At 53.4% G+C, this 23624-nt stretch overlaps 1 protein-coding gene across 3 annotated transcripts; it reads left to right on the forward strand.

Moving 5' to 3' along the window:
- The first annotated feature begins 1182 nt into the window (after window positions 1-1182).
- Window positions 1183-21104, forward strand: PRX (periaxin). 3 transcript variants are annotated; one of them, XM_084770939.1, is made up of 7 exons: window positions 1183-1240; window positions 8688-8737; window positions 8827-8925; window positions 9061-9186; window positions 12606-12762; window positions 16257-16453; window positions 17030-21104. In XM_084770939.1, exons 1-7 carry the CDS (start codon window positions 1198-1200, stop codon window positions 20864-20866), a joined length of 4509 nt encoding a protein of 1502 aa, XP_084627065.1. In that variant the 5' UTR covers window positions 1183-1197; the 3' UTR covers window positions 20867-21104. The 3 variants fall into 3 exon arrangements, with proteins under 3 accessions (XP_084627065.1, XP_084627066.1, XP_084627067.1); XM_084770940.1 differs by lacking the exon at window positions 1183-1240 and adding an exon at window positions 1811-1829; XM_084770941.1 differs by lacking the exon at window positions 1183-1240 and adding an exon at window positions 3220-3279.
- The last annotated feature ends 2520 nt before the right edge of the window (window positions 21105-23624 follow it).

A 23624-nucleotide genomic window follows, 5' to 3' on the forward strand; every position in this document is an offset into this window, starting at 1 on the left:
GAGCCACCATGTGGTTGCTGGGAATTGAACTCAGGACCTCGGGAAGAGCAGCCAGTGCTCTTAACTGCTGAGCCACCCCCTCCAGCCCCAAGGCACACACCTTTAATCCCAGCACTCAGGAGGCAGAAGCAGGCAGATTTCTGAGAGTTCGAGGCCAGCCTGGCCTACAGAGCAAGTCCGGGACAGCCAAGGCTACACGGAGGAACGCTTGTCTCAAAAAGCCAACAAAACCCAAACAAAACCGTGAGAGCAGTGATGAAGGTGGGCATGGTGGCGAATGGCTTTATTCACAGTACCATAGACAAGGGCAGATGGGTATCTGAGCTTGAAGCCACACTGTTCTAACTATCGCGTTCCGGGCCAGCCGGGGCTACATAGGGATGCTCTGTCCCAGAGGGAGGGGAGCTCCGTTTTCTGAGAAATAGAGAGGACACCGTGTCCTGATTTCTTTCACTTTTATTTGTGGTTGTATTTGTTGTGGTGGTTTTTGAGAAGGTGGGGGGGGGGTTGGGGGAGGGGAGTTTCACGTAGCCCAGGCTGACCTTGAACTCAGAATCAAACTAAGGATAGCCGTGAACTCCATCCGGATCTTCCTGCCTTCGCCTCTTAAGCGCTGGGACCGTAGGTACATGCTGCCACATCTGCCGCTGTAATGCTTCCTGGATGAACAAACGGGTGTTCCAGTGTTTCTATGGACACACGACAGAGAGGGTACAGTTAGGGGAGGGTCCCTATGCTCATCAGCGGCCCCCGCCCCCGCCCCCCCTCACTTCCAGGATGGCGCTGGCTACGATCTGGCCACACCCTTCTGCTTGGTGCCTGCCAGAGCTAGAAGGCATTTCCCAGAGCTCAGCACATTCCAGCCCTCCCTGGTGGCTCCGAGTGGGCAGGGGGCATTTCACAGAGGAAGGGGGCAGCCCTAGCGCTCGGATCCTGCCACCCTGATCCTGACCCCATGCCCTCAGCCGACGAAGCCCAGATCCCTCCTTATGGGGTGACAAGGGGGTCCACAGAGAGACTTACCCAAGGCAGTGTGAGGGGCCAGGGTGCAGCCCTAGGGCCTGGATGGACAATGGGTCAGAAGCTGCTGACTATAGCTTTGGGAGTAATCCCCCAGCCTCAGTCTGGCCCCAGCTCTAGGCCTTAGCTCAGAGAGCTGAGAGCCTCTGAGATAGCGGGCCTTGTGGGTGACAAGGCATGTGGGGGTATCTGTGCTTCCTCTGCCGCCCCCCGGGGTCTGGTGAGTCAGGGCGGGATGGGTGCTGGGGGGGAGGGGTGTTTGGGGGGGGCACGGTATCAGTGGAGTTGGGGGTGAGGCCTTTAGGCATTGGTTTGAGAGCTGGGCCGGGTTGGCTTTAAGTGTGTGATACAGTTGCTTGCTGTGTGATCTTGTGAACTTTCCAGACTCCTTACCAGTGAGTTGGGAGGCCGGAGGAGAGCAAGGCATCTTTGGAACCTGGCCGAACTGACGTTGGAGGTCAACTCCATCGCCTGTTTCTTGGGTAGCAAGAGCTGACCCTGAGGCAGAGGCAAAGCTCTGGGGCCCAGCATATGACTTGGGATATAGCCAAACGTCAGTGACAGCGGCTTCACCAATCAATAAACTGGAGTTCTCCTATGTCTCCCAGTCTATGATCAAAGGTTCAAAGCCACCCCCAACCCTAGGAGAGGCCTCTCTTTTTTTTTTTTTGGTCATTGTTGCTGTTTGTGTTTTTGAGACATTAACTCGTGAGCCTGGCCTCAAACTCAGTATGTAGCCAACAGAATCTCAAGACAGGCAGGGCTACATAGAGAAACCCCGTCTGGAAAAAGCATAACAAAACAAAAAGGTAATGTATTCCTCTTGCCATGTATTTATTTATTTATTTTGAATGTGTTTGTTTGGTTCTTGGTTTGAGACGGGGTTTCTTTGCATAGCCTTGGCTGTCCTGGAACAGCTCTGTAGACCAGGCTGGCCTTGAACTCACAGAGATCCACCTGCCTCTGCCTCCCGAGTGCTGGGATTACAGGTGTGCGCCACCGCACCTGGTCTTTTTTTTTTTTTTTTTTTTTTTTTTTTTTTTTTTTGAGACAAGGTCTCTCTGTGTAGCCTTGGCTGTCCTGGACTCACTTTGTAGACCAGGCTGGCCTCGAACTCACGTCGATCCACCTGCCTCTGCCCCCCAAGTGCTGGGATTAAAGGCGTGCGCCACCACATCCAGCTGAAGTTACTAACAATTGTAAGCCACCCGACATGGTGATGGGAACAGAACTTGGGTCCTATGGAAGAACAGCAAATGATCTTAACTGCTGAGCCCTCTCTTCAGTCCCTGCCTTAGTCTTTTCTTTTCTTTTCTTTTTTAAACTACATTTATTTATTGTGTATGTGTATGTGTGTGTGTCAGTGTGTGTGTGTCTGTGTGTGTATATGTGTCTGTTTATATGTGTGTGTATGTATGTGTGTCTGTGTGTGTGTGTGTGTGTGTGTGTGTAAGTCACGGGGCAATTTGCATGAGTTGGCTCTCCATCTTCATCATGTGGGCCCCGGTGACTGAATTCAGGTCCTTGGGCTTAGTGGCCAGGGCCTTCGTGTGCTGAGCCATCTTACTGAGACCGACCTTAGGTTTTAAAGCTCCTTTGATTCCATAACAACATTACAATTCCATTCCAAGAGGCAAGTTTGTATGTATGTATGTATGTATGTATGTATGTATGTATGTATGCATGCATGCATTTTCGGGTTTTGGAGACAGGGTCTCTCTGTGTGGCCTTAGCAGTCTTGGAACTCACTCTGTAGACGCAGGCTGAACTCGAACTCGAAACTCAGAGATCTGCCTGCCCCTGTTTCAAAGACAAAGAAATCGAGGCCCAGAGAGATGCCCTGTGACTGCCCAAGTTCCCATAGCCAGGAGTGCCTTGAGCTGGGATTTGAACCCACAGATATCAGGGAGACAGTGTAGGAGGCTGTCTTGAGAGTGTCAGGGGCCCAGAGATGATGCGGGTGGGGTGCTATGCAAATTCTTCAACCAAGGCTGGGGTGGAGGGTCCCTGCTCTGTCCCCGGCAGGGCACGGGAGAGGGTGGTTGTGCCAAGATCCCCACCCCCTTGCAGAAGGATGTACTTCAGAGAAGGGGATGTTTGTTTCCCGACCACCCACCCTTTGGTGACATCACAGCCGAGCAGCCAATGGCCAGGGTCTCCCCTTCTCCTCCTCCTTCCCGTTCCTTTTCCCTCCCAGCCCAAGGCTGGGGCTGAACAGAAGGACCAGGAGGAGCTCTGAAGGTGTCTGGAGACCCACCGGTAAGAAGCGAGCAGCTGGCCAGTCTGGAGTGGACCGGGCTGAGCAGCCCTTGGGAGGGCTGGGAAGGGCTGTGGAGCCAGGCTCTGGGTTCAAGTCCTATGCTCCCCCTTTGGGTGGAGGGCAGTCCTTTAATCTCGTGTAGCCCAGGCTGAGCTCCAATTTCTGGAGCTGAGTGTAACTTTGAACGTCCGAGCTTCCTGCTTCCTCCTGTGGAATGCTGGGATCACAGGCATGCACCACCGCGCCTGAGCGTATAGGATACTGGAGATGGAAGCCAGGGCCACATCCATGCTAGGCGAAGCTCTAGGCATGGCGCTTTCTCCGTAGCCCTTCCTTTGGTGTTTTTGTGAGAACAGTCTCAGGGTCTTTCTATATATAGCCCGGGCTGGCTTTAGACTCTGGCAAGCCTCTTGTTTCAGTCTCATGAGCCCTGAGATTATAGGTGTTGCCCAACTAACTACACCTGGCTGGTAGCTTCAGGCAAGAGACGTCAACCTTTGCCCATCTGTAAGCTGGGTAGCGGGAGGCCCCCTTGCGTGGCTGGTGTAGTGTGTGATTTGCTCAGAAAGGGCTCTTGGTCTTTGAAAGTGGGTGATGGAGAGGTGGCACCAGACCCCATAGGTAGGAGGCTGGACTTGAGCTTTAGTTGGTCGTTCAACTTAATAATCCTCCCCCCCCCCTTTTTTTTGGTTGGGAGGAACCTGAGGGCTGCTGTGGTGAAAAGGCTGATTGTGGACGGCAGCTGGGATAGTCCATGCCCACACCCTCTGTTGTTGCCAGTGACTGAGCACTTAACATATATGAGGAATAGTCAAAGTACCTATTGGCTCAAATTTTCAAACCCACTGTGTGTGTGTGTGTGTGTGTGTGTGTGTGTGTGTGTGTGTGAGAGAGAGAGAGAGAGAGAGAGAGAGAGAGAGAGAGAGAGAGAGAGAGAGAGAGAGATGAAGATAGGCTGGCCTCCAATTCACAATCCAGTGACCTCGGCTTCCCAAGTGCTGGGTGGGATTCCACTTTTACTGGGTACATATTTACAGGTGAAGAAATCGAGTCCCCCCAAAAGAGGAGGTTTAAAAAGTACCAGAGCTAAGCCGGGCGGTGGTGGTGCATGCCTTTAATCTCAGCACTCGGGAGGCAGGGGCAGGTGGATCACTGTGAGTTCGAGGCCAGCCTGGTCTACAAAGCGAGTCCAGGACAGCCAAGGCTACACAGAGAAACCCTGTCTCAAAAAAACAAACGACAAAAAAGAAGTACCAGAGCTGGGTCAACCTAACGGGCCAGGGGCTACTCTGCCTAGCACCTGCTCTCAGCCTTGTTTTAGGACCTTAGCTAGTGTTCAGTGGCCAGGATGATCTGGGCGTTGCTGAGGGCAGCAGGTCACAGGTAGCTTCAGGGAAGTCAAGGCGTTGAGTGCACAGAATTCGCACTTGGGGCAGACAGCAGCCCGTGAGGGGAGGGAGCCAGAGGGCAGAACCCTTAGCTGGGCTATGGAAAGACTGTAGCCCGGATGGTGACATCTGCCTTCCGACCACACTAGCGGCTCGAGCGGCGCCTAAAATGGACAAATAGATCTGGGGCTGATGGTGTAGGCCTGTGAAGCCAACTTCCAAGGCCAGCACGGGCAACTTAGTGTGACCCTGCCTCCGAAGGGAAGGGCAAGGGAAGGCTGGGATATGGTGGCAAGCACAGATCAGTTGGTAGGGTGCTTGGCTTAGCAGGCAAGAGGCCAAGGACTTGATCTCCAGGATCCCGTAAGACCTGGTGTGGCTGAGTCTGTCATCCCAGCACTCGCGCGGTAGACAGAAGGAGGAAGATCAACGGTTCAAGGTCATCCTCAGGTACATAGGGAGCCAGAGCCCAGCGTGGGGTATGTGAGACCCTATCCCCGCAAAAAAATAAATTAAAAGAAAGAAAGAAAAGTAGAGAGGCTCAGAGGTAGCTCAGTGGTACCGTGCCTGGCCAACAACCATGAGGTAGGCTCTGGGCTCAATACCCAGCACCAATAAAAAGACATTGCAATTCTTTTATTTATTTATTTATTTTTCATATTATAGTTTTCCAAGGCAGGGTTTCTCTATGTAGTTCTGGCTGTCCTAGAACCTGCTCCGTAGACCAAGCTGGCCTCGAACTCAGAGATCTGTCTACCTCTGTCTCCAGAGAGCCGGATTAAGGCATTCATCACTGCCACCTGGATAAGACGTAGACCTTATCACATAGTAAATGGTAAAGAAACAGGGTTCTTGAAAGGTTTGGAAGAATTTCAGGCATACGGTAGGGTAGTGCCATAAGAAATGAGCCGGTGGCATCCAGAAAGCTGTGCCTGGCCACCGTTCACCAGCAGAATACCATCTTCTCTTCCTGTGGCACAAACCAGGGACTCCCCGGAAGCCTGCCCCCCACTTCCTTACCTAGTGGGGTGGGCACGGCTGAGAACAAAGAGTGCCCGTGGACGGTACTGTTTCCTTCGGAAGCTGCCCCCACCCCTGCCCAGGAGCTGGGCTTGTGGCACGGGAAGGGCTCAGCAGCCTAAATATAACCTGGGCTGGGCAGCTGTTCCGGGCCCAGATGAGGGGGGGGGGTGGACACTGGGTTGTCCCTGCCCTGCCTAGGCTTCCTGTGTCAGGTTCTAGGTGTGGCCTGGTTGCCTGGGTCCAGAGCAAGGAGACGGTGGCCTACAGTAGCCTTCTTGGTATCTGCCATGTCAGGCTAAAGTTTCCCACAGACTTTATGATGATTTCTTTTTTCCGTTCTTTTTTTTTTTTTTTTTTTTTTTTTTGAGACAGGGTTTCTCTGTGTAGCCTTGGCTGTCCTGGACTCGCAGGCTGACCTCGAACTCACAGCGATCCACCTGCCTCTGCCTCCCGAGTGCTGGGATTAAAGGCGTGCGCCATCACCACCCAGCTTTTTCTTTTTTTGAGACAGATGTCACGTGATGTAGCCCAAGTTGACTGGCCATAACCCATGAATCTTCCTGCCTCCAACTTGTGATGTTTCGGTAATTTTGAGACAGGGTCTCATGTAGCTCAGGCTGCGTTTTGAGCTCATAATCCTGTGTGACTGCAGGGGGGTCCTCAGCTGTACCCAGCATATGACAATCTGTCTCTAACTTTCCTCACCAGTAAAATAGGGGCCCCCATGGCCAGGCCTGACACTAACAAGGTTCTTCTGGAATTTATTTATTTACTTTTTGGTTTTTCGAGACAGGGGTTTGTCTGGGTAGCCTTATCTGTCCAGGACTCGCTTTGTAGACCAGGCTGGCCTCGAACTCACAGTGACCCGCCTGCCTCTGCCTCCTGAGTGCTGGGATTGTAGGTGTGCACCATCTTGGAATTCAATTTGACTCCTCTTGCCCACTTTAGCTCTGGCCCCCGTGGCTCTGAGAACTGGACCTTGCCGTTGCAAGTGAGGTATGGCGTAGAGGTGACAGGGTGACAGGCACAGGTTTTTCCTCTTCTTTGTCCTGGCTTGGTGCCCCTGGATGGGCAACTTCTCCTCTTCGAGACCTATTAACAACTAGCATATTCGGGCTGAATTTCAGATCTGCGCTTGCCCTCACGCGCCATGGTGTACAGGGAGGCCAGCTTAGGAGAGGCCTTCAGCTCCTGTGCAGTGCACCAGGGCTGCCCACAAAGGAGCCTGGGCTTGGATACGGAATCTAAGATCCCGAGGCGTTGCAGACAGGAGTCTTCAGACACTCTGGGGGCCGAGCTGTTGGGTTGGGGTGGTTACAGCAGCTATGTGGGGGGTGGGGGTTGGGTTGTCTGGCCAGGTCAATCACGGGCTAAGTTTCTTGTTTTTGATACACCATTCCATGTAGCTAAGGATGACATTGAATTCTTTTATTTTTATTTTGGAGGGGGTGGCGTTTGAGACAGAGTTTTCTCTGTGTAGCCCTGGCTGTTCTGGATCTCCCCTTGTAGACCAGACTGGTCTCAAACTCACAGCGATCCTCCTGCCTCTGCCTACCGAGCGCTGGGATCAAAGAGGTGCACCATCCCCACTGACATTGAATTATTATTATTTTGTTGTGGTGGTGGTTTGTTTGTGTTTCAAGACAGGGTCTCTCTGTGTAGCCTTGGCTGTCCTAGACTCTCTTTGTAGACCAGGCTGGCCTTGAACTCACAGCGATCCTCCTGCCTCTGCCTCCCCAGTGCTGGGATTAAAGGCGTGCGCCACCACGCCAGGCCTCTTCTTCTTGTTGTTGTTGTTGTTGTTGTTGTTATTATTATTATTATTATTATTATTATTATTATTATTATTATTATTATTATTATTATTATTTTACCCCTAAGGTTTATTTATTATGTATACAGTGCTCTGCCTGCGTGTACACCAACAGGCCAGAAGAGGGCGCCAGATCTCATTATAGATAGTTGTGAGCCACCATGTGGTTGCTGGGAATTGAACACAGCACATTTGGCAAATGAGCCAGTGCTCTTAACCCCTGAGCCATCTCTCCAGCCCGACACACCGAACTCTTAATCCTCCTGCCTCTACCTGCCAAGTGCTGGATGATAGTTACACACACCCCCACGCCTGGTTTCCCTCGTGCTGGGAAATGGAACTCTGGCCCTTGGTGCATGCTCGGCAAGCACTCCAGCAACTGAGCTCCTCTGTCTCAGTGGAGAACTATGAAGGGCCATTGTACAGCAGTGGGTGGGTGGGTGGGCAGGGGCAGAATGTGACTGCCACAGCAGATGGGCCATTGTGTCCGGGAATGTGCCGCATGTGCCTGACCTTTTCCTGTGTGGCAGGAGTTGGCGGGCGGGCTGGCATGCCAGGTTGGGGGGGGCGGGGCAAGTGCAGAACAGTCTCTTCCTCCATGTCCCTAGTTGGGCCTGGCTGGAGGCTGCCCTCTCTTGGATTGTGTGTCCTAACTGGGCACAACTTTGCTTGGCTTCTCTGAGGGTGTATTTCCAGAAGCAGAGCAGACATCTGGTAAACACAAGATGGTGACACATGCCTGTAACCCCAGTATTCGGGAGGCTGGAATGGGAGGCTCGGGAGTTCAAGGCCAGCTTCAGCTACATAGAGAAACTGAGGCCAAGAAGGGCTGAGACCCTGGCTCAAAACTCCAAGCGAGGGCTGGGAATGTAGCTCAGCTGGCAGAACAGAGGCCTTGTGTGCACCAAGCCATGGGATAGACTCCGGAGCAGGGAATAAACCAGACATGGTGGGATTACAAGTATGTACTACCAGGCCTGGCTCTGCATTCAGGATTTGAGGCACTATGTGTCCCCAGCTGGCCTAGAAATAACTATATGGCACTTGAGGGCAAAGAGTTGCCAGAATCAGCACAGGGTCAGGCCCTCAGGAAGCTGCAGGGCGGGGGAGGGGGGGGGGCCGGGGTTGGGAGTTGGGGTGCGGGGTGCGCTATGAGGTAATACTACTATGTATGTTGTTATAGAGTCCCAGACCCGGACCCAGGAGGCCCAGGGAGCTGGAGGTGGCACTCAGGTGAGTGCTGCCTGGTACCACAAACCCTTCCAGATCTTTCTTGGGCCCCCTGCCTGGTGTCCCATGGCCCCTCTGTCTCTCCTTGGCAGGCAGCAAGACTTCAAAGGAAGAGTGAGATCCCCGCTCACAGCTTTGCATTGCCCGGAAGGGGACCTCTGTCGGGAGAAAAGCCAGTCACCCAGGAAGCGGTGAGGGGCCCTTCTCTCTGCCCGCCTCACGCCATCCCTGCTCTGACTTCTCTGACAAGCCCCCAACCTCTACGCCCCCACAATCATCCCCCTGTGCCTCAGGCCTCCATCTTGTACCCTCCCCCCCCAACCCAGGCTCAGCGGCAGCTGCTTCATGAAGAGCTAAAGCTGGTCCTTCAGCAGAAGGAGGAGAGGAAAGAGGAGCCCGAGCCCCAGGTGACTCTCTGCAGAGCTATGGAGGCCAGGAGCCGCAGCGCTGAGGTGGGTGTCCACAGGCCAGGGTCTCCAGAGGGCAAGTCCCGTCGTCTCTGGGCCTCAGGTGGGAAACACAAGGCAGCTGGGTGAGGGGCATAAGATGGTGTCTGTCTTAACTCTCTTTCTTTCTTTTTTGGTTTTTGGAGGCAGGGTTTCTCTGCGTAGCCTTGGCTGTCCTGGACTCACTTTGTAGACCAGGCTGGCCTCGAACTCACAGAGATCCGCCTGCCTCTGCCTCCCGAGTGCTGGGATTAAAGGCGTGGGCCACCACCGCCTGGCTTCCATCTTAGCTTTCAAGTCCAAGGTCCGTCTGGGCTACTGAGTTGCATACTGTGTCTCAGACAAAACAAAACAAAAACACAAAGAAAAAAAAAACACTCAAAGCAGCTGATTCTTTGAATCATGGAGAGTTGGATGAACAGTGAGCGCCAGGCTTGGAAGTGCAGGCCTGTCATCCCAGCACCGGGAAGGATGAAACAGGATCTCAACTTCAAGGTCAGCCTGAGCACCTTAGCAAGACTGTCTCAAAAAGGTTAAAAAAAAAAGGGGGGGGGGTGGTGGTGGTGGTGGATCAGTGGTGGAGAGACAGCTTAATTAGTTAAGAACACTGGCTGCTCTTCCAGAGGACCTGGGATTCCATTCCCAGCACCCACATGGAAACTCACAGGTGTCTGTAACTCCAGTTCCAAGGGACATGACACCCTCACACAGGCATACGTGTAGGCAAAACACCAATGTACATGAAATATAAATAAATAAAAGGGGGCTGGAGAGACGGCTCAGAGGTTAAGGGAACTGACTGCTCCTCCAAAGGTCCTGAGTTCAATTCCCAGCAACCACATGGTGGCTCACAACCATCTATAATGTGATATAATGTCCTCTTCTGGTGTACAGGTGTACATGCAGCCAGGGCACTGTATACATAATAATAAGTAAATAAATAAATAAATATTTAAAAAAAATAAATAAATAAAAGGAAAACAAAAATCGGTTAGCCATAGGCGGGCATGGTGGCGCACGCCTTTAATACCAGCACTAGGGAGGCAGAGGCAGGTGGATCTCTGTGAGTCCGAGGCCAGCCTGGTCTATAAAGTGAGTCCAGGACAGCCAAGGCTACACAGAGAAACCCTGTCTCAGAAAAAAAAAAAAGAAAAGAAAAAAAAGAAAAAACCATCTGTAACTCCTGTTCCATGAGATCTGACACACTCCTCTGACCTCCACTGACGCCAGCATGCGTGTGGCGCACAGGCATACACGCAGACAAAACGCCAATGCATATAAAAGTCTTTTGTTGGTCTTGTTTTTTTTATTTCCCCTCCCCCAATCTTTTAAAACTAAATTAAAAACATCTGGCCATGACGGCACAGGCCTTTAAAACCTACCACTTGGGAGGCAGAGGCAGGTGGATTTCTGAGAATCATGGCCAGTCTGGTATTCACAGTGAGTTTCCGAGCAGAGCCATGAGACCCTGTCTTGAAACAACAACAACAACAAAAATAAATTAACAGAACTATTTCATCAGAGGAGACTTGTATAACTAGGCACGGATGCATGCTTATGATATCAGCACTTGTACTCAAGAAGCTGAGACAGGAGGACTACTGTGAGTTAGAGGCTAACCTGGACTACAGGGTAAGACCCCGAGTCAAAAAACCCTCCTATAAAGAAGGGGTAAAAAACCCTGTCTCAAAAAAACAAACAAAGCCTGGTGTAGTGGCACACGCCTTTAATCCCAGCACTCGGGAGGCAGAGGCAGGCAGATGGCTGAGAGTTCGAGGCCAGCCTGGCCTGCAAAGTGAGTCTAGGACAGCCAAGGCTACACACAGAGAAACCCTGTCTTGAAAAAACCAAAAATGAAAAATAAATAAATAAAACTTTCTAGGCTTTATTGCCTTCTCATAACTTAAAAAAACAAAAACAAAAACATAGGGAGGATGCAATCTTCTATTGTCCTGCATTGCTCTGCCCTAGTCCCTTCAGGCCACTGCAGTCGGGCATCTAGTCTGTTTTTCCTGGCTGATCTCAGCCGGTTTCGTCCCTCTGCCTGTTCAGGTCACAGGTCACCACCAGAGGCTTCTTCCATATCACCCAGCTTTGCAGTACAGCAGTGCCCCGAAGCGCTGGCCCGCAAGACGCACACACCGTCTGTCCCCTGGTTTCCTAGACAGAATCAGACCTTTCGCTTCCCCCTTTCTGGGAAGCAGATGCGAACCAATCCTCTAGCGTGTTTCAGAGCCGCGGCCAGTAAATACCACGAATACCACTTGTACTGTGGTCACCATTCATTACCCACGCACCCCACCTCACTGGATTCCCTGTCCCGGGGGAGTTATGCATGTCTTGGAGTTAGAGAGTTCCTTCTCACATATATTCAAGCCCACAGGGGGCAAGGTCCTTCATGGCTTAAGGGCGCTTTCTTTCTTTTCTTTCTGTCTTTTTTAAAGATTTATTTATTATTATGTATACAGTATGCATCAGATCACATTAGAGATGGTTGTGAGCCACCACGTGGTTGCTGGGAATTGAACTCAGGACCTCTGGAAGTGCAGTCGGTGCTCTTAACCACTGAGCCATCTCTCCAGCCCTCTTTCTTTTTTTTTGTTTTTGTTTTTCGAGACAGAGTCTCTCTGTGTAGCCTTGGCTGTCCTGGACTCACTTTGTATCCTAGGCTGGCCTCGAACTCACAGCGATCTGCCCTCCTCTGCCTCCCGAGTGCTGGGATTAAAGGCGTGCGCCACCACGGCCCGGCTTGGGTGGCTCCCTTTCTTAGAAGCATGTCCTTGTTCTGGAGGACTAACTACTATCAAGTGGATTATTTTATATAAGTGCTTTGGTTTGTTTGCTGAATGCTGTGTTGGGAACAGAACCCAGGACCTCGCGCACGCTAGGCAAGGGCTCTGCCACTGCCTTAAATCCCTAGGGCTTCTTGTGCAGTTGTTATTATTAAAGCCCTACCTGGCCTTTAGGATATGAATATGGATATTGGAGTTGATACGTTGTTTTATGCCTTTAATCCCAGCACTGGAAGGTGGATCTCTGTGAGTTCGAGGCTTTCAAGGCTCGTGTGGGCTACAGGAGTCTATGTCTCAAAAAGAAGGAGAAGGAATGGGAGGCAGGGAAGAAAAAGGGTAGGGAGGAACGGAGGAAGGAAAAGAGAGGAAGGAAAACCAAGCCTCACAAAATCGCCTCTTTGGCTCTGCTGGTCCCGCCCTCCAAGCGGCCCCCCTCCGGACGATCTGGCCCGGCCACTCACCCCCTCTTCTCCCAGCCCCTGCCCCTTGTCTCTCGGCACCCCGACTCCCCCGGAGAGCAAGCGGGAGAGCAAGGCTGTTTAACCGCAAACGCAGGAACGCCATGGGGGGGGGGGCTCTGGGCGAGTGGCCCGTCCTGGAGCCCCATGGCGACCCCTCGCCGCCCCCTTGTAGGAACTGAGACGAGCGGAGTTGGTGGAGATTATCGTGGAGACCGAGGCGCAGACCGGGGTCAGCGGCTTCAACGTGGCGGGAGGCGGCAAAGAAGGGATCTTCGTCCGCGAGCTGCGCGAGGACTCACCTGCGGCCAGGAGCCTCAGCTTGCAGGAAGGTGGGCGTGGCCTGGAGGTGGCAGGGCGGAGCCGGCGCGTGGGGGCGGAGCTAAGAACCTGCCTAGGAAAACGGAGACCTGGGGGGTGTGGCCTGGGGAGGGCGGGGCGGGGCGGGTCTGCGGGGGGCGGGGTTAGGAATCTGTTTTGGGGCGGGGCCTAGGGGGCCTGGTGGTGCAGAGCTGAGCTGCGCAGGTGTGGTTAGGTATAAGCCTAGAGAGTCCTGGCAGACGTGCAATTGAAGCTGTACTTAACTGTGAGGGGGCGGGGTTAAAGGGGCTGTAGTGAGACTTCCCTTGTTCTTCTCTGGAATCTAGTTCCTCAAGCATGCCAGGCAAGCGCTCTACTGCTGATTTACGTCTCATTCACTGTTTTAGGGGCTCGGCGAAATTGAGACAGGGAGGGGGGGCTTCATGGAGCGCAGGCTCTCACCGAACTCACTACACAGCAGAGAGTGGCCTGATTCCATCTCCCCGGTGCTAGGATTACAGGCACGAGCCACTATGCCCGGCTTTCCAACTCCTTTTTTAAGATGTTGTTTTGTTTTTCGAGACAGGGTCTCTCTGTGTAGCCTTGGCTGTTCTTCACTCGCTTTGTAGACCAGGCTGGCCTCGAACTCACAGCGATCCGCCCGCCTCTGCCAACCGAGTGCTGGGATTAAAGGCGTGTGCCACCACCGCCCGGCTTGTTCGGAGAGCACTCTTAACTGCCGAGCCATCCTGCCAGCCCGTCTCAGCCTCTGGGGTAGCTGGGATGACAGGCCTGCGTGACCATGCCCAGCTGTCACTGTGATTATCTGGGGCCAGATCACTGCCTATGTTGGACTCCCAGAAGCCTCGTGATATTTCCGTGCCTCCGTAGTATTTTCATCTTCAGATGGGAATAATTAGGACTGAGGTCATGAGGTTATTAATGTAGCTTAAGTGAGTCAAGTTTTGCAAACAGCACACAGCTAAGTGTCGCACAGTTAAGCACTGTGTAAGTGCTAATTACAGTCCTACTGGGGCAGGAGAAAGAGGTGGAGTTTAGTTGAGGTGGAGAGAGGAGCTTAATTAAATGGAAGACTTTTTTGTTTTGTTTTGTTTTGTTTGGCTTTTAAACTCAAAGGACAATTTCATTACAGACTGGGAGAAAAACACCAAGGCAGACGAGGCTGTAAGTCTTAGGAATTGCTGAGTGGAAGAAGAGGAAGAGAGAAAGCCGGGTCTTTAAGTTTAAGAAGTAGTCAGGGGAGCCGGGTGTGGTGGCGCACGCCTTTAATCCCAGCACTTGGGAGGCAGAGGCAGGCGGATCGCTGTGAGTTCGAGGCCAGCCTGGTCTACAAAGTGAATCCAGGACAGCCAAGGCTACACAGAGAAGCCCTGTCTCGAAAAACCAAAAAAAAAGAAAAAAAGAAAAAGAAAAAAGAAAGTAGTCAGATGGCTAAAGGGGGCGGGGCTCAGAGGAAGAGTTGGAAAACACTCTGTCAATGAAAGCATGCCCAGGCTCTGAGCAGTATCCAAAAGAGACAGAAATAGAAAAGAAAGAAGAGGAACAGTTACCAGGCTCCAAAGTGCTATATGATAGAAGCTGGGCAAAAGCTGCCTTCCTTGTGAGCTTTTTGTTCTAATTTCTTGAGATGGCATAGGCCTTTAATCCCAGCACTCAGGGAGGCAGAGGCAGGTGGATCCCTGTGAGTTCGAGGCCACCCTGGTCTACAAAGTGAGTCCAGGACAGCCAGGGCTACACAGAGAAACCCTGTCTCAAAAAACCAAAAAAAAAATCAGAGCTATCTCTCAGTCCCCAGCACCCACACAGTGGCTCACAGCGGTCCTTCACAGGGGATCACATGCCCTTTTCTGGCGTCTGCACTAGCAGGCATGGAGGCAAAAATACTCATACACACAAAGTAAGAATAAGCCTTAAAACACAAAGGAACAACTATCTATGTTGCAATACACTGTATGGCATATTATAATCTGTAGTTTGTGGTGCTGGCCTGGCATCCCAGCAGGCCTTGGGAGTTTGGAGCACGAGGATCTTGAGTTTAAGGGAGATTTTTTGTCTAGGGCAAGAGGTTTGCCGAGGCAACTGTCTGGTGTGGTGGTGCACTCCTGTAATCCCAGCACTCGGGGAGGCAGAGGCAAGGGGATCTCTGTGAGTTCCAGGCCTGCCTGGTCTACAATGTGAGTCCAGGATGCCCAAGGCTACACAGAGAAACTTAAAAAAAAAAAAAAATTTATTATTATGTATACAATGCTCTGCCTGCATGTACACCTCAAGTCAGTAGAGGGCGCCAGATCTCACTATAGATGGTTGTGAGCCACCATGTTGCTGGGAATTGAACTCAGGACCTCTGGAGGAGCAGTTAGTGAGTGCTCTTAACCACTGAGCCATCTCTCCAGGCCCCAACCCACATTTTTAAAAAAAACAATCTTTATTTAGTTTTATTTTATGTGCATAGGTCTTGGAATTGGAGTTACAGACAGTACTGAGCTGCCCTGTGGGTACTGGAAATTGAACCCCGGTCCTATGGAAGAGCAGACAGTGCTCTTAACCCACTTTTTAAATCCCAGCCCTTAAGCCGAGGCAGGTGCATCTCTGTTCATTTGAAGCCAGTGTATCTAGATAAAGACAATTTAAGGTCTGAATCTTCCATCAGTGTGTCTGGCAGTCTTAGCGGTTGAGGTGGAAGCAGACGGGTCAGGGGTTTAAGATCACTCTTGGCTATTAGTAAACTGGACTACAGGAAACCCGTGTGGGCGCTCACGGATGCTAATATTTGATTTTAACCACGGAAGAAACCCTCTGAATGATGGGGGCGGCGGAGGCGGGTGGGGAAATGGGAGAGTGGAGAGGCAACCGGAAGTAGCCTGAGTGGATTGGTTCCATCTGGAAAGGGGCGGGGCTAAAGCCAAGGGACCAAGCTTTGCTCTTAGATCCCTTACCTCCGAGGATTCCTCCCTCAAGCCAGAGGCCAGTCAGTGATCAAAGAGGGTCAAAAATCTGGGCCTTGGGGGCGCGGGGGAGGGGGTCGCTGGAGAGGTGTTTCAGAGGTTAAGAGCATTGGCTGCTCCTTCCAAAGGTTCTGAGTTCAATTCCCCGCAACCACATGGTGGCTCACAACCGTCTACCAGGCGTAGGTACAGGCAGAACACCTTCTAATAAATAAAGAAATCTTAAGAAGAAGAAAAAAAAATGGTCTGCCAGGCAGCGGCAGCAGAGGCAGGCAGATCTCTGAGTTCAAGGCCGTATTAGTCTACAGAGTGAGTTCCAGGACCGCCAAGGCTACACAGAGAAACCCTGTCTTGAAAAACAAAACAAAGCTGGGCATGGTGGCTCACGCCTTTAATCCCAGCACTCGGGAGGCAGAGGCAGGTGGATTCGCTGTGAGTTTGAGGCCAGCCTGGTCTACAAAGCGAGTCCAGGACAGCCAGGGCTACACAGAGAGACCCCGGTCAAGTGTGGGTGGAGTCAGGAGAAGTTCACCCCCAGCCCACGTCCTCCTCTCTTGCAGGGGACCAGCTGTTGAGTGCGCGCGTGTTCTTTGACAACGTCAAGTATGAGGACGCACTTCGCCTCCTGCAATGCGCCGAGCCCTACAAGGTCTCCTTCTGCCTGAAGCGCACTGTGCCCACTGGGGACCTAGCACTGCGGCCCGGGACGGTGTCTGGCTACGAGATGAAGGGCCCGCGGGCCAAAGTGGCCAAGCTGGTACGCGTGCTTAGCCCAGTCCCGGTCCAGGGCTGCCCCAGCGACCCGGTCTCTGCGCCGTAAATCTTACTCGCTGCCACCATGGCCCACTTTGGCCTCTCTGTCTTGTCACTAACCCAACACTAATCCACCCTCGGCCCCCTTGCTCTCTGCTCCTGAACGCCGGGTTCTGTCAGAGGGTGTGCCTATCAGAAGGTGGCTCTTTCCCATCCCCCACCATGGGACCCAGGCTCATGAGGGGTCATGGAGTCCTGGAAGGCCAGATTCTGTTAGGTTACTGAGGGACCCAAGTTTCTTTTCCTCTCTGGGTCTCAATTTCCCCATCTCTGCAGTAGGGATGGGGAGATTTCAGAATAAGGGGGTCTCTATTACTACAGCCCTATCCACTCACTGAGGTTCTAAGCGGCAATGCCTTCCTGGGGTGAAGTGACCGGCAGTAAGGTGGATGTGTTTTGGGGTATGCTCAACCCCCAATACACCCCCCAGCCTGGTATAACACGAGGTGGGTTATTTTTCTGTCCCCTCCCAGCCTCCTCCACTGTCCCACAGCCTCCTGCCTCTCTCCTCTCTCTTCAGAACATCCAGAGTCTGTCCCCTGTGAAGAAGAAGATGGTGGTGGCAGGAGCCCTGGGGACCCCCACAGATCTGGGCCCTGTTGACGTGGAGTTCTCTTTTCCCAAGTTCTCCCGACTGCGTCGGGGTCTCAAAGCCGAGGCTGCCAAGGGGCCTGTCCCAGCTGCCTCTTCCCGTCGGCGTCTGCAGCTGCCTCGGCTACGTGTCCGAGAAGTGGCCGAAGAGGCCCAGGTTGCCCGAATGGCTGCTGCCGCTCCTCCCCCAAGGAAGGCCAAGGCCGAGGCTGAGGCGACCCCAGGAGCTGGCTTCACAGCCCCTCAGATAGAGCTAGTTGGGCCTCGGCTGCCAAGCGCCGAGGTGGGTGTCCCTCAGGCCCTCCACTTGCCGTCCCTTGGGCTAGGGGCCCCAGCCACACCAGCTGTGGAGCCCCCAGCCGTAGGAATCCAGATTCCACAGGTAGAGCTCCCCACCTTGCCTTCTCTACCTACTCTTCCCACAATTCCATGCCTCGACACCCAGGAAGGGGCTGTAGTGGTGAAAGTCCCCACACTGGATGTGGTAGCACCTTCCGTGGGGGTGGACTTGGCTTTGCCAGGCACCGAGGTAGAGGAGGCTCAGGGAGAGGTACCCGAGGTGGCCCTGAAGATGCCCCGCCTCAGTTTCCCTCGCTTTGGGGTAAGAGGGAAGGCAGCGACTGAAGCCAAAGTGGTCAAGGGCAGCCCTGAAGCCAAAGCAAAGGGTCCCAGACTTCGAATGCCCACCTTTGGGCTTTCTCTCCTGGAACCCCGGCCCTCTGGCCCTGAAGCTGTCGCTGAGGGCAAGCTGAAGCTACCAAGCCTCAAGATGCCCTCTTTCGGCATTGGTGTGGCCGGGCCTGAGGTCAAGGCACCCAAAGGGCCCGAAGTGAAGCTCCCTAAGATACCTGATGTCAAACTCCCGAAAGTGCCCGAGGCAGCCATCTCGGATGTGCAACTCCCTGAGGTACAGCTGCCCAAAATGTCAGAGATGAAACTCCCCAAGATCCCTGAGATGGCCGTACCCGACGTTCGCCTTCCGGAAGTACAGCTGCCCAAAGTCCCTGAGATGAAAGTTCCAGAGATGAAACTCCCTAAGATGCCCGAGATGGCTGTGCCTGATGTCCACCTTCCTGAGGTACAGCTCCCGAAAGTTCCAGAGATGAAACTCCCTAAGATGCCCGAGATGGCTGTGCCTGATGTCCACCTTCCTGAGGTACAGCTCCCGAAAGTTCCAGAGATGAAACTCCCTAAGATGCCGGAGATGGCCGTGCCTGACGTTCGACTCCCGGAAGTTCAGCTACCCAAAGTGTCTGAGATGAAACTCCCTAAAATGCCCGAAATGGCTGTGCCTGACGTTCGACTCCCGGAAGTTCAGCTGCCCAAAGTGTCCGAGATGAAACTCCCTAAGATGCCCGAAATGGCCGTGCCTGATGTTCGACTCCCGGAAGTTCAGCTGCCCAAAGTGTCCGAGATGAAACTCCCTAAGATGCCCGAAATGGCCGTGCCTGACGTTCGACTCCCGGAAGTTCAGCTGCCCAAAGTGTCCGAGATGAAACTCCCTAAGCTCCCCGAAATGGCCGTGCCTGACGTTCGACTCCCGGAAGTTCAGTTGCCCAAAGTGCCCGAGATCAAAGTGCCTGACATGAAACTTCCTGAAATGAAGCTCCCAGAAATAAAACTCCCCAAAGTGCCCGAGATGGCCGTGCCTGATGTCCACCTCCCAGAGGTGCAGCTGCCCAAAGTGTCAGACATCCGGCTGCCTGAAATGCAAGTGCCCCAGGTCCCGGAAGTGCGTCTTCCCAAGGTGCCAGAGGTGAAGTTGTCCAAGGCCCCTGAGGTGCAGAGAAAATCTGCAGGAGTGGAGCAAGCAGGAGGCACCGAATTTAGTTTCAAGTTGCCCAAGGTGACCATGCCCAAGTTGGGGAAGGTGGGCAAGCCTGGTGAGGCGGGTACTGACGTTCGAGACAAACTCGTGACACTTCCTTGTCTGCAGCCGGAAGTGGGCACTGAGGTGGCCCGTGTCGGTGGCCCTGTGCTCTCTCTTCCGTCTGTTGAACTTGACTTGCCTGGGGCCCTGGGCCTGGAGGGACAAATCCCAGAAACCCTCTCCGGCAAAGTGGAAACCCCAGAGGGCCCCAGGGTGGCAGCGGGTGCCGGAGAGGCGGGCTTTCGGATGCCTTCTGTGGAGATTGTCACCCCGCAGCTGCCCACCGCTGAAGCTGAGGAAGAGCAGCTAGAGTTGGTGGAGGTGAAAGGCAAAGCCACTTCCAAGTTCTCTCTGCCCAAATTTGGACTTCCGGGGTCCAAAGTGGTCAAGGCGGAGGCGGCGGAGGGGCCTGGGCGAGCCCCCAAGCTGAAGGTAGCCAAGTTTGGTATCTCACTTCCCAAAGCTCGAGTGGGAAGTGATGCTGAAGGCAAGGGAGCTGGGGAAGTGGTGCTGCTGCCTGCCCTCGATCTGTCCATCCCACAGCTCAGCCTGGATGCTCACCTGCCCTCAGGCAAGGCGGAGGTAGCAGGGGCTGAGAGCAAGCCCAAGGGGTCCAAGTTTGCTCTGCCCAAGTTTGGGGTGAAAGGCCGGGACTCTGAGGCTGACGGACTAGTGGCGGGAGAGGCTGGGCTCGAGGGAAAAGGACGGGGCTGGGATGGGAAGGTGAAGATGCCCAGGCTGAAGATGCCATCTTTTGGCCTGTCCCGAGGGAAGGAAGCGGAAAGTCAGGATGGACGCGTCAGCCCTGTGGAAAAGCTGGAGGCCATAGCCGGGCAGCTTAAGATCCCCGAGGTGGAATTGGTCACACCGGGAGCTCAGGATACAGGGGAGGTCACCAGTGGTGTGAAACCATCAGGCCTGCAGCTGTCCACCACGAGGCAGGTTGTTGCAGAGGGCCAGGAGGGAGGGCTGAGGGTGCCCACACTAGGTGTCTCTCTGCCCCAGGTGGAGCTGGCCAGCTTTGGGGAGGCAGGCACTGAGATCACAGCCCCCTCCGCAGAGGGCACAGCAGGCTCTAGGGTCCAGGTGCCCCAGGTGATGCTGCAGCTGCCCGGAAGCCACGTGGCAGGTGGTGATCTGTTAGTGGGCGAGGGCGTCTTCAAGATGTCCACAGTGACAGTGCCCCAGCTAGAGCTGGATGTGGGGCTGAGCCACGAAGCCCAGGCTGGTGAAGCAGCCAAGAGCGAGGGTGGGTTAAAGATGAAGTTGCCCACGCTGGGCGCGGGAGGCAAAGGCGAGGATGCTGAGCACCAGGGCGCCGAGGGCCAGCGCACCTTCCGCCTCTCACTGCCTGACGTGGAACTTGCTTCCCCAGTGAGCAGCCACGCTGAGTACCAAGTGGTCGAGGGTGAGGAGGGCGGAGGACACAAACTCAAGGTTCGCCTGCCCCTGTTTGGTCTGGTGAGGGCTAAGGAAGGAACAGACGCCGGAGAAAAGGCCAAGAGCCCGAAGCTCAGGCTGCCCAGAGTGGGCTTCAGTCAAAGCGAGTCAGTGTCCGGAGAAGGCTCTCCAAGCCCTGAGGAGGAGGAAGGCGGCAGCGGGGAAGGGGTTTCAGGTCGCCGGGGTCGGGTGAGGGTCCGTTTGCCTCGGGTAGGCTTGGCTTCCCCGACTAAAGTCTCTAAGGGACAGGAGGGCGACGCAACCTCCAAGTCCCCAGTTGGGGAGAAGTCACCCAAATTCCGCTTTCCCAGGGTGTCTCTAAGCCCCAAAGCCCGGGGTGGGAGCAGGGACCGAGAAGAAGGAGGATTCAGGGTCCGACTGCCCAGCGTGGGGTTTTCAGAGGCAGCAGCTCCAGGCTCCAACAGGATTGAGGGGACGCAGGCTGCTGGAGTCTGAAGCCCCAAGACAGCTGTGGATCACCGCTCGCCCCGCCCCACCCCCGCCCCCACCCCCTGCCCGTCTTCCCATGCCCCGACCCAACTCCTCCTTTTGTGTGTGACATTACTAGCACTAATTCTCAGAGGGCTTGAAATTGGGCAACTGACTGAGGCAGGAGCCAGTGGCCGGTGCCACCTCATTGGCAGAAGTGCCTGTATATCATGCCAAGCTATGTGAATAAAATAATTCAAAAGTTGCCATGTGCCCTGGTTCCTGGGAGTGGTGGTGGTGGTGGTGGTGGTGGTGGTGGTGGTGGTGTGTGTGTGTGTGTGTGTGTGTGTGTGTGTGTGTGTGTGTGTAGACAAGGTCTCCTTATGTTCCCCCAACTGGCTTATGTTTTTGTCTTTATTTTTGAGACGGGGTTTCTCTGTGTAGCCCTGGCTGTCCTGGACTTAACTTGTAGGTTAGGCTGGCCTCGAACTCACAGAGATCCGCCTGCCTCTGCCTCCCAGAGGGCTGGGATTACAGGGGTGCACTTGCTCTTGCCCTACAGTTTCCAAGGCCTTTGAGGAGAGAGGCCAGCAGAGCACACAGGGACCCTCTGCAGGGAGTGGGCTGTCCGCTGCAAGTGAACTGTTGCCCATCTTCCCTTCCCATAGGCAAGATTTTATTTCCCTTTTGGTGGTCTAAGGAGGCAAACATTCTACCCAGAACTACAGCTCTAGCCTTCTTTAAAGAATTTTTTTTTTGTTTTTAAAGATTTATTTATTTATTATTATGTATACAGTGCTCTGCCTGCATGTACACCTGCACGCCAGAAGAGGGCGCCAGATCTCATTATAGATGGTTGTGAGCCACCATGTGGTTGCTGGGAATCGAACTCAGGACCTCTGGAAGAGCAGTCAGTGCTCTTAACCTCTGAGCCATCCCTCCAGCCCCCCCCCTCTTTTTTGTTTTGTTTTGTTTTTGTTGTTGTTGTTTTGTTTTTTTGAGACAGGGTTTCTCTGTGTAGCCTTGGCTGTCCTAAACTCACTTTGTAGACCAGGCTGGCCTCAAACTCACAGCGATCCATCTGCCTCTGCCTCCCGAGTGCTGGGATTAAAGGCGTGCGCCAACAAGCCCGGCTCCAGCTATAAAATTTTAATTTACTATTTTATGTGTATGTGGCCTCAGTGCCTGTGGAGACTAGACATAACAGACTAGAAAGCACTAGACCATGTGAGTGCTAGGTAGGACACGCCCAGGTCCTCTGGAACAGAGGCCAGTGTTCCTAACTACTGAGCTGTTTCTCCCCTACCCTCCCCCCACCCCCGCCCCTTTGGCTTGTTTGTTTTTCTTCTCTTCTTTGAGACAAGAGTCTCATATAATACAGACTAGTTCTCAAACTAGCCAAGGATGACCTAGATTTTTTGATCCTGCCTCTGCAGCCCAAGAGCTAGGATCGGGATCGGAGATGTGTGCCACCGTGCCTGGTTTTATGTGGTGCTACCAACGCAGCTCAAGGCCTCACCCATGCTGGACAGGCACTTCAGCAACCCAACTACACCCTACCCTAGGGACACCCAAGACTACACAGAGATATCCTGTCTCGAAAAACCAAAAAAACAAAACAAAACAAAAAGTTTCAATTTCAAACCTCACCAAGTTTCCCAAGGTGGCCTTTGATCTCACTCTGTAGCTCGAGGTCCTTTTCAGTTGCTTCCAATCCTCCTGCCTCAGCCTTCCAGAGACTAGCAAGGATTACACACTTGTGCTATGAAAGCCACCGGGCCAGATTCTACACGGCCTTTCCCGTCTGTCTGGTTCGACCGCTCTGTGCACTCACGGGCCCCACCCAGGGAGGCTCCTCCTGGTTCCTCCTTCCAGAGTCAAGGGTACTGAGCCTCAGCATCTAATAACTGGCTGTGTCTTAGGACCAGGGCCCAGGGGCCCAGAACACCCTACACGGCTGGGTGTCAGCTCCTGGAGACTGTGGGCTGCCCTTTCCCTGGTTGTATTTCCACTGCCAGGAATCTAAGCGCCCACTGTCTTCAGAGTGTCTCTCTGTGGCACACACTCCCAGATCAGCCTCAAGTCTTCTACATGGGTCACTTCTGCCCTGCTTGCGCGCGCACACACACACACACACACACACACACACACACACACACTTTTAATAAAATGAGAGCAGTCCCAGATCAGCCTCACGTCTTCTACATGGGTCACTTCTGCCCTGCTTGCACACACACACACACACACTTCCATTATGATAAAATGAGAGCAGGAGCCTCTCTCACCCACTCCAGTGCTCTCTCCTGACCGGTTTCCCCGTGCAGGTCACTGGTCCTTTGTCTCCACCACACTTAACAGGAGTTATCTCAGCATTTGGGGTTTCAGCACTAGCAGGGTTGTTGTTGTCTGTTTTGTTTGTTTGTTTGTTTGTTTTTTGAGACAGGGTTTTTCTCTGTGTGTAACCCCTGGCTGTCCTGGAACTCACTCTGTAGACCAGGCTGGCCTCCATCTCAGAGCTCTGGCCTACCTCGACCTCCTGAGTGACGGGACGATTAAAACTGTGCCCCGCTGCTGCCTGGCAAGACGCCTTATTATTGTCTACGGTTTCCACACCTCATCTGAGCGCTGACTCAACTCCCACACGTCTCTCCATCTCTACGGGGAGCCAGCTATTGCTGAAGTGATTATTTCATTCACCATACTGGAGATGTATGGCAGTTTCCATCCTGTCTCTGAGATCTTGAGTTCCCAAATGAATGACCTAAGTAGAAGTGTGGGAAATATT

The sequence above is a fragment of the Acomys minous genome (genome assembly GCF_964271855.1).
Source record: "Acomys minous genome assembly, chromosome: 20".
Classification (NCBI taxonomy): domain Eukaryota; kingdom Metazoa; phylum Chordata; class Mammalia; order Rodentia; family Muridae; genus Acomys; species Acomys minous.

What these genes read in the sequence shown, in the direction of transcription:
- PRX (XM_084770939.1), top strand. Translation starts at nt 1,198, where the DNA reads ATGTGGGGGTATCTGTGCTTCCTCTGCCGCCCCCCGGGGTCTG. An exon ending in CCAGGAGCCGCAGCGCTGAG is followed by an intron (nt 9,187 to 12,605) that starts GTGGGTGTCCAC and finishes GCCCCCTTGTAG; the next exon opens with GAACTGAGACGAGCGGAGTT. An exon ending in GGGCCAAAGTGGCCAAGCTG is followed by an intron (nt 16,454 to 17,029) that starts GTACGCGTGCTT and finishes CTCTCTCTTCAG; the next exon opens with AACATCCAGAGTCTGTCCCC.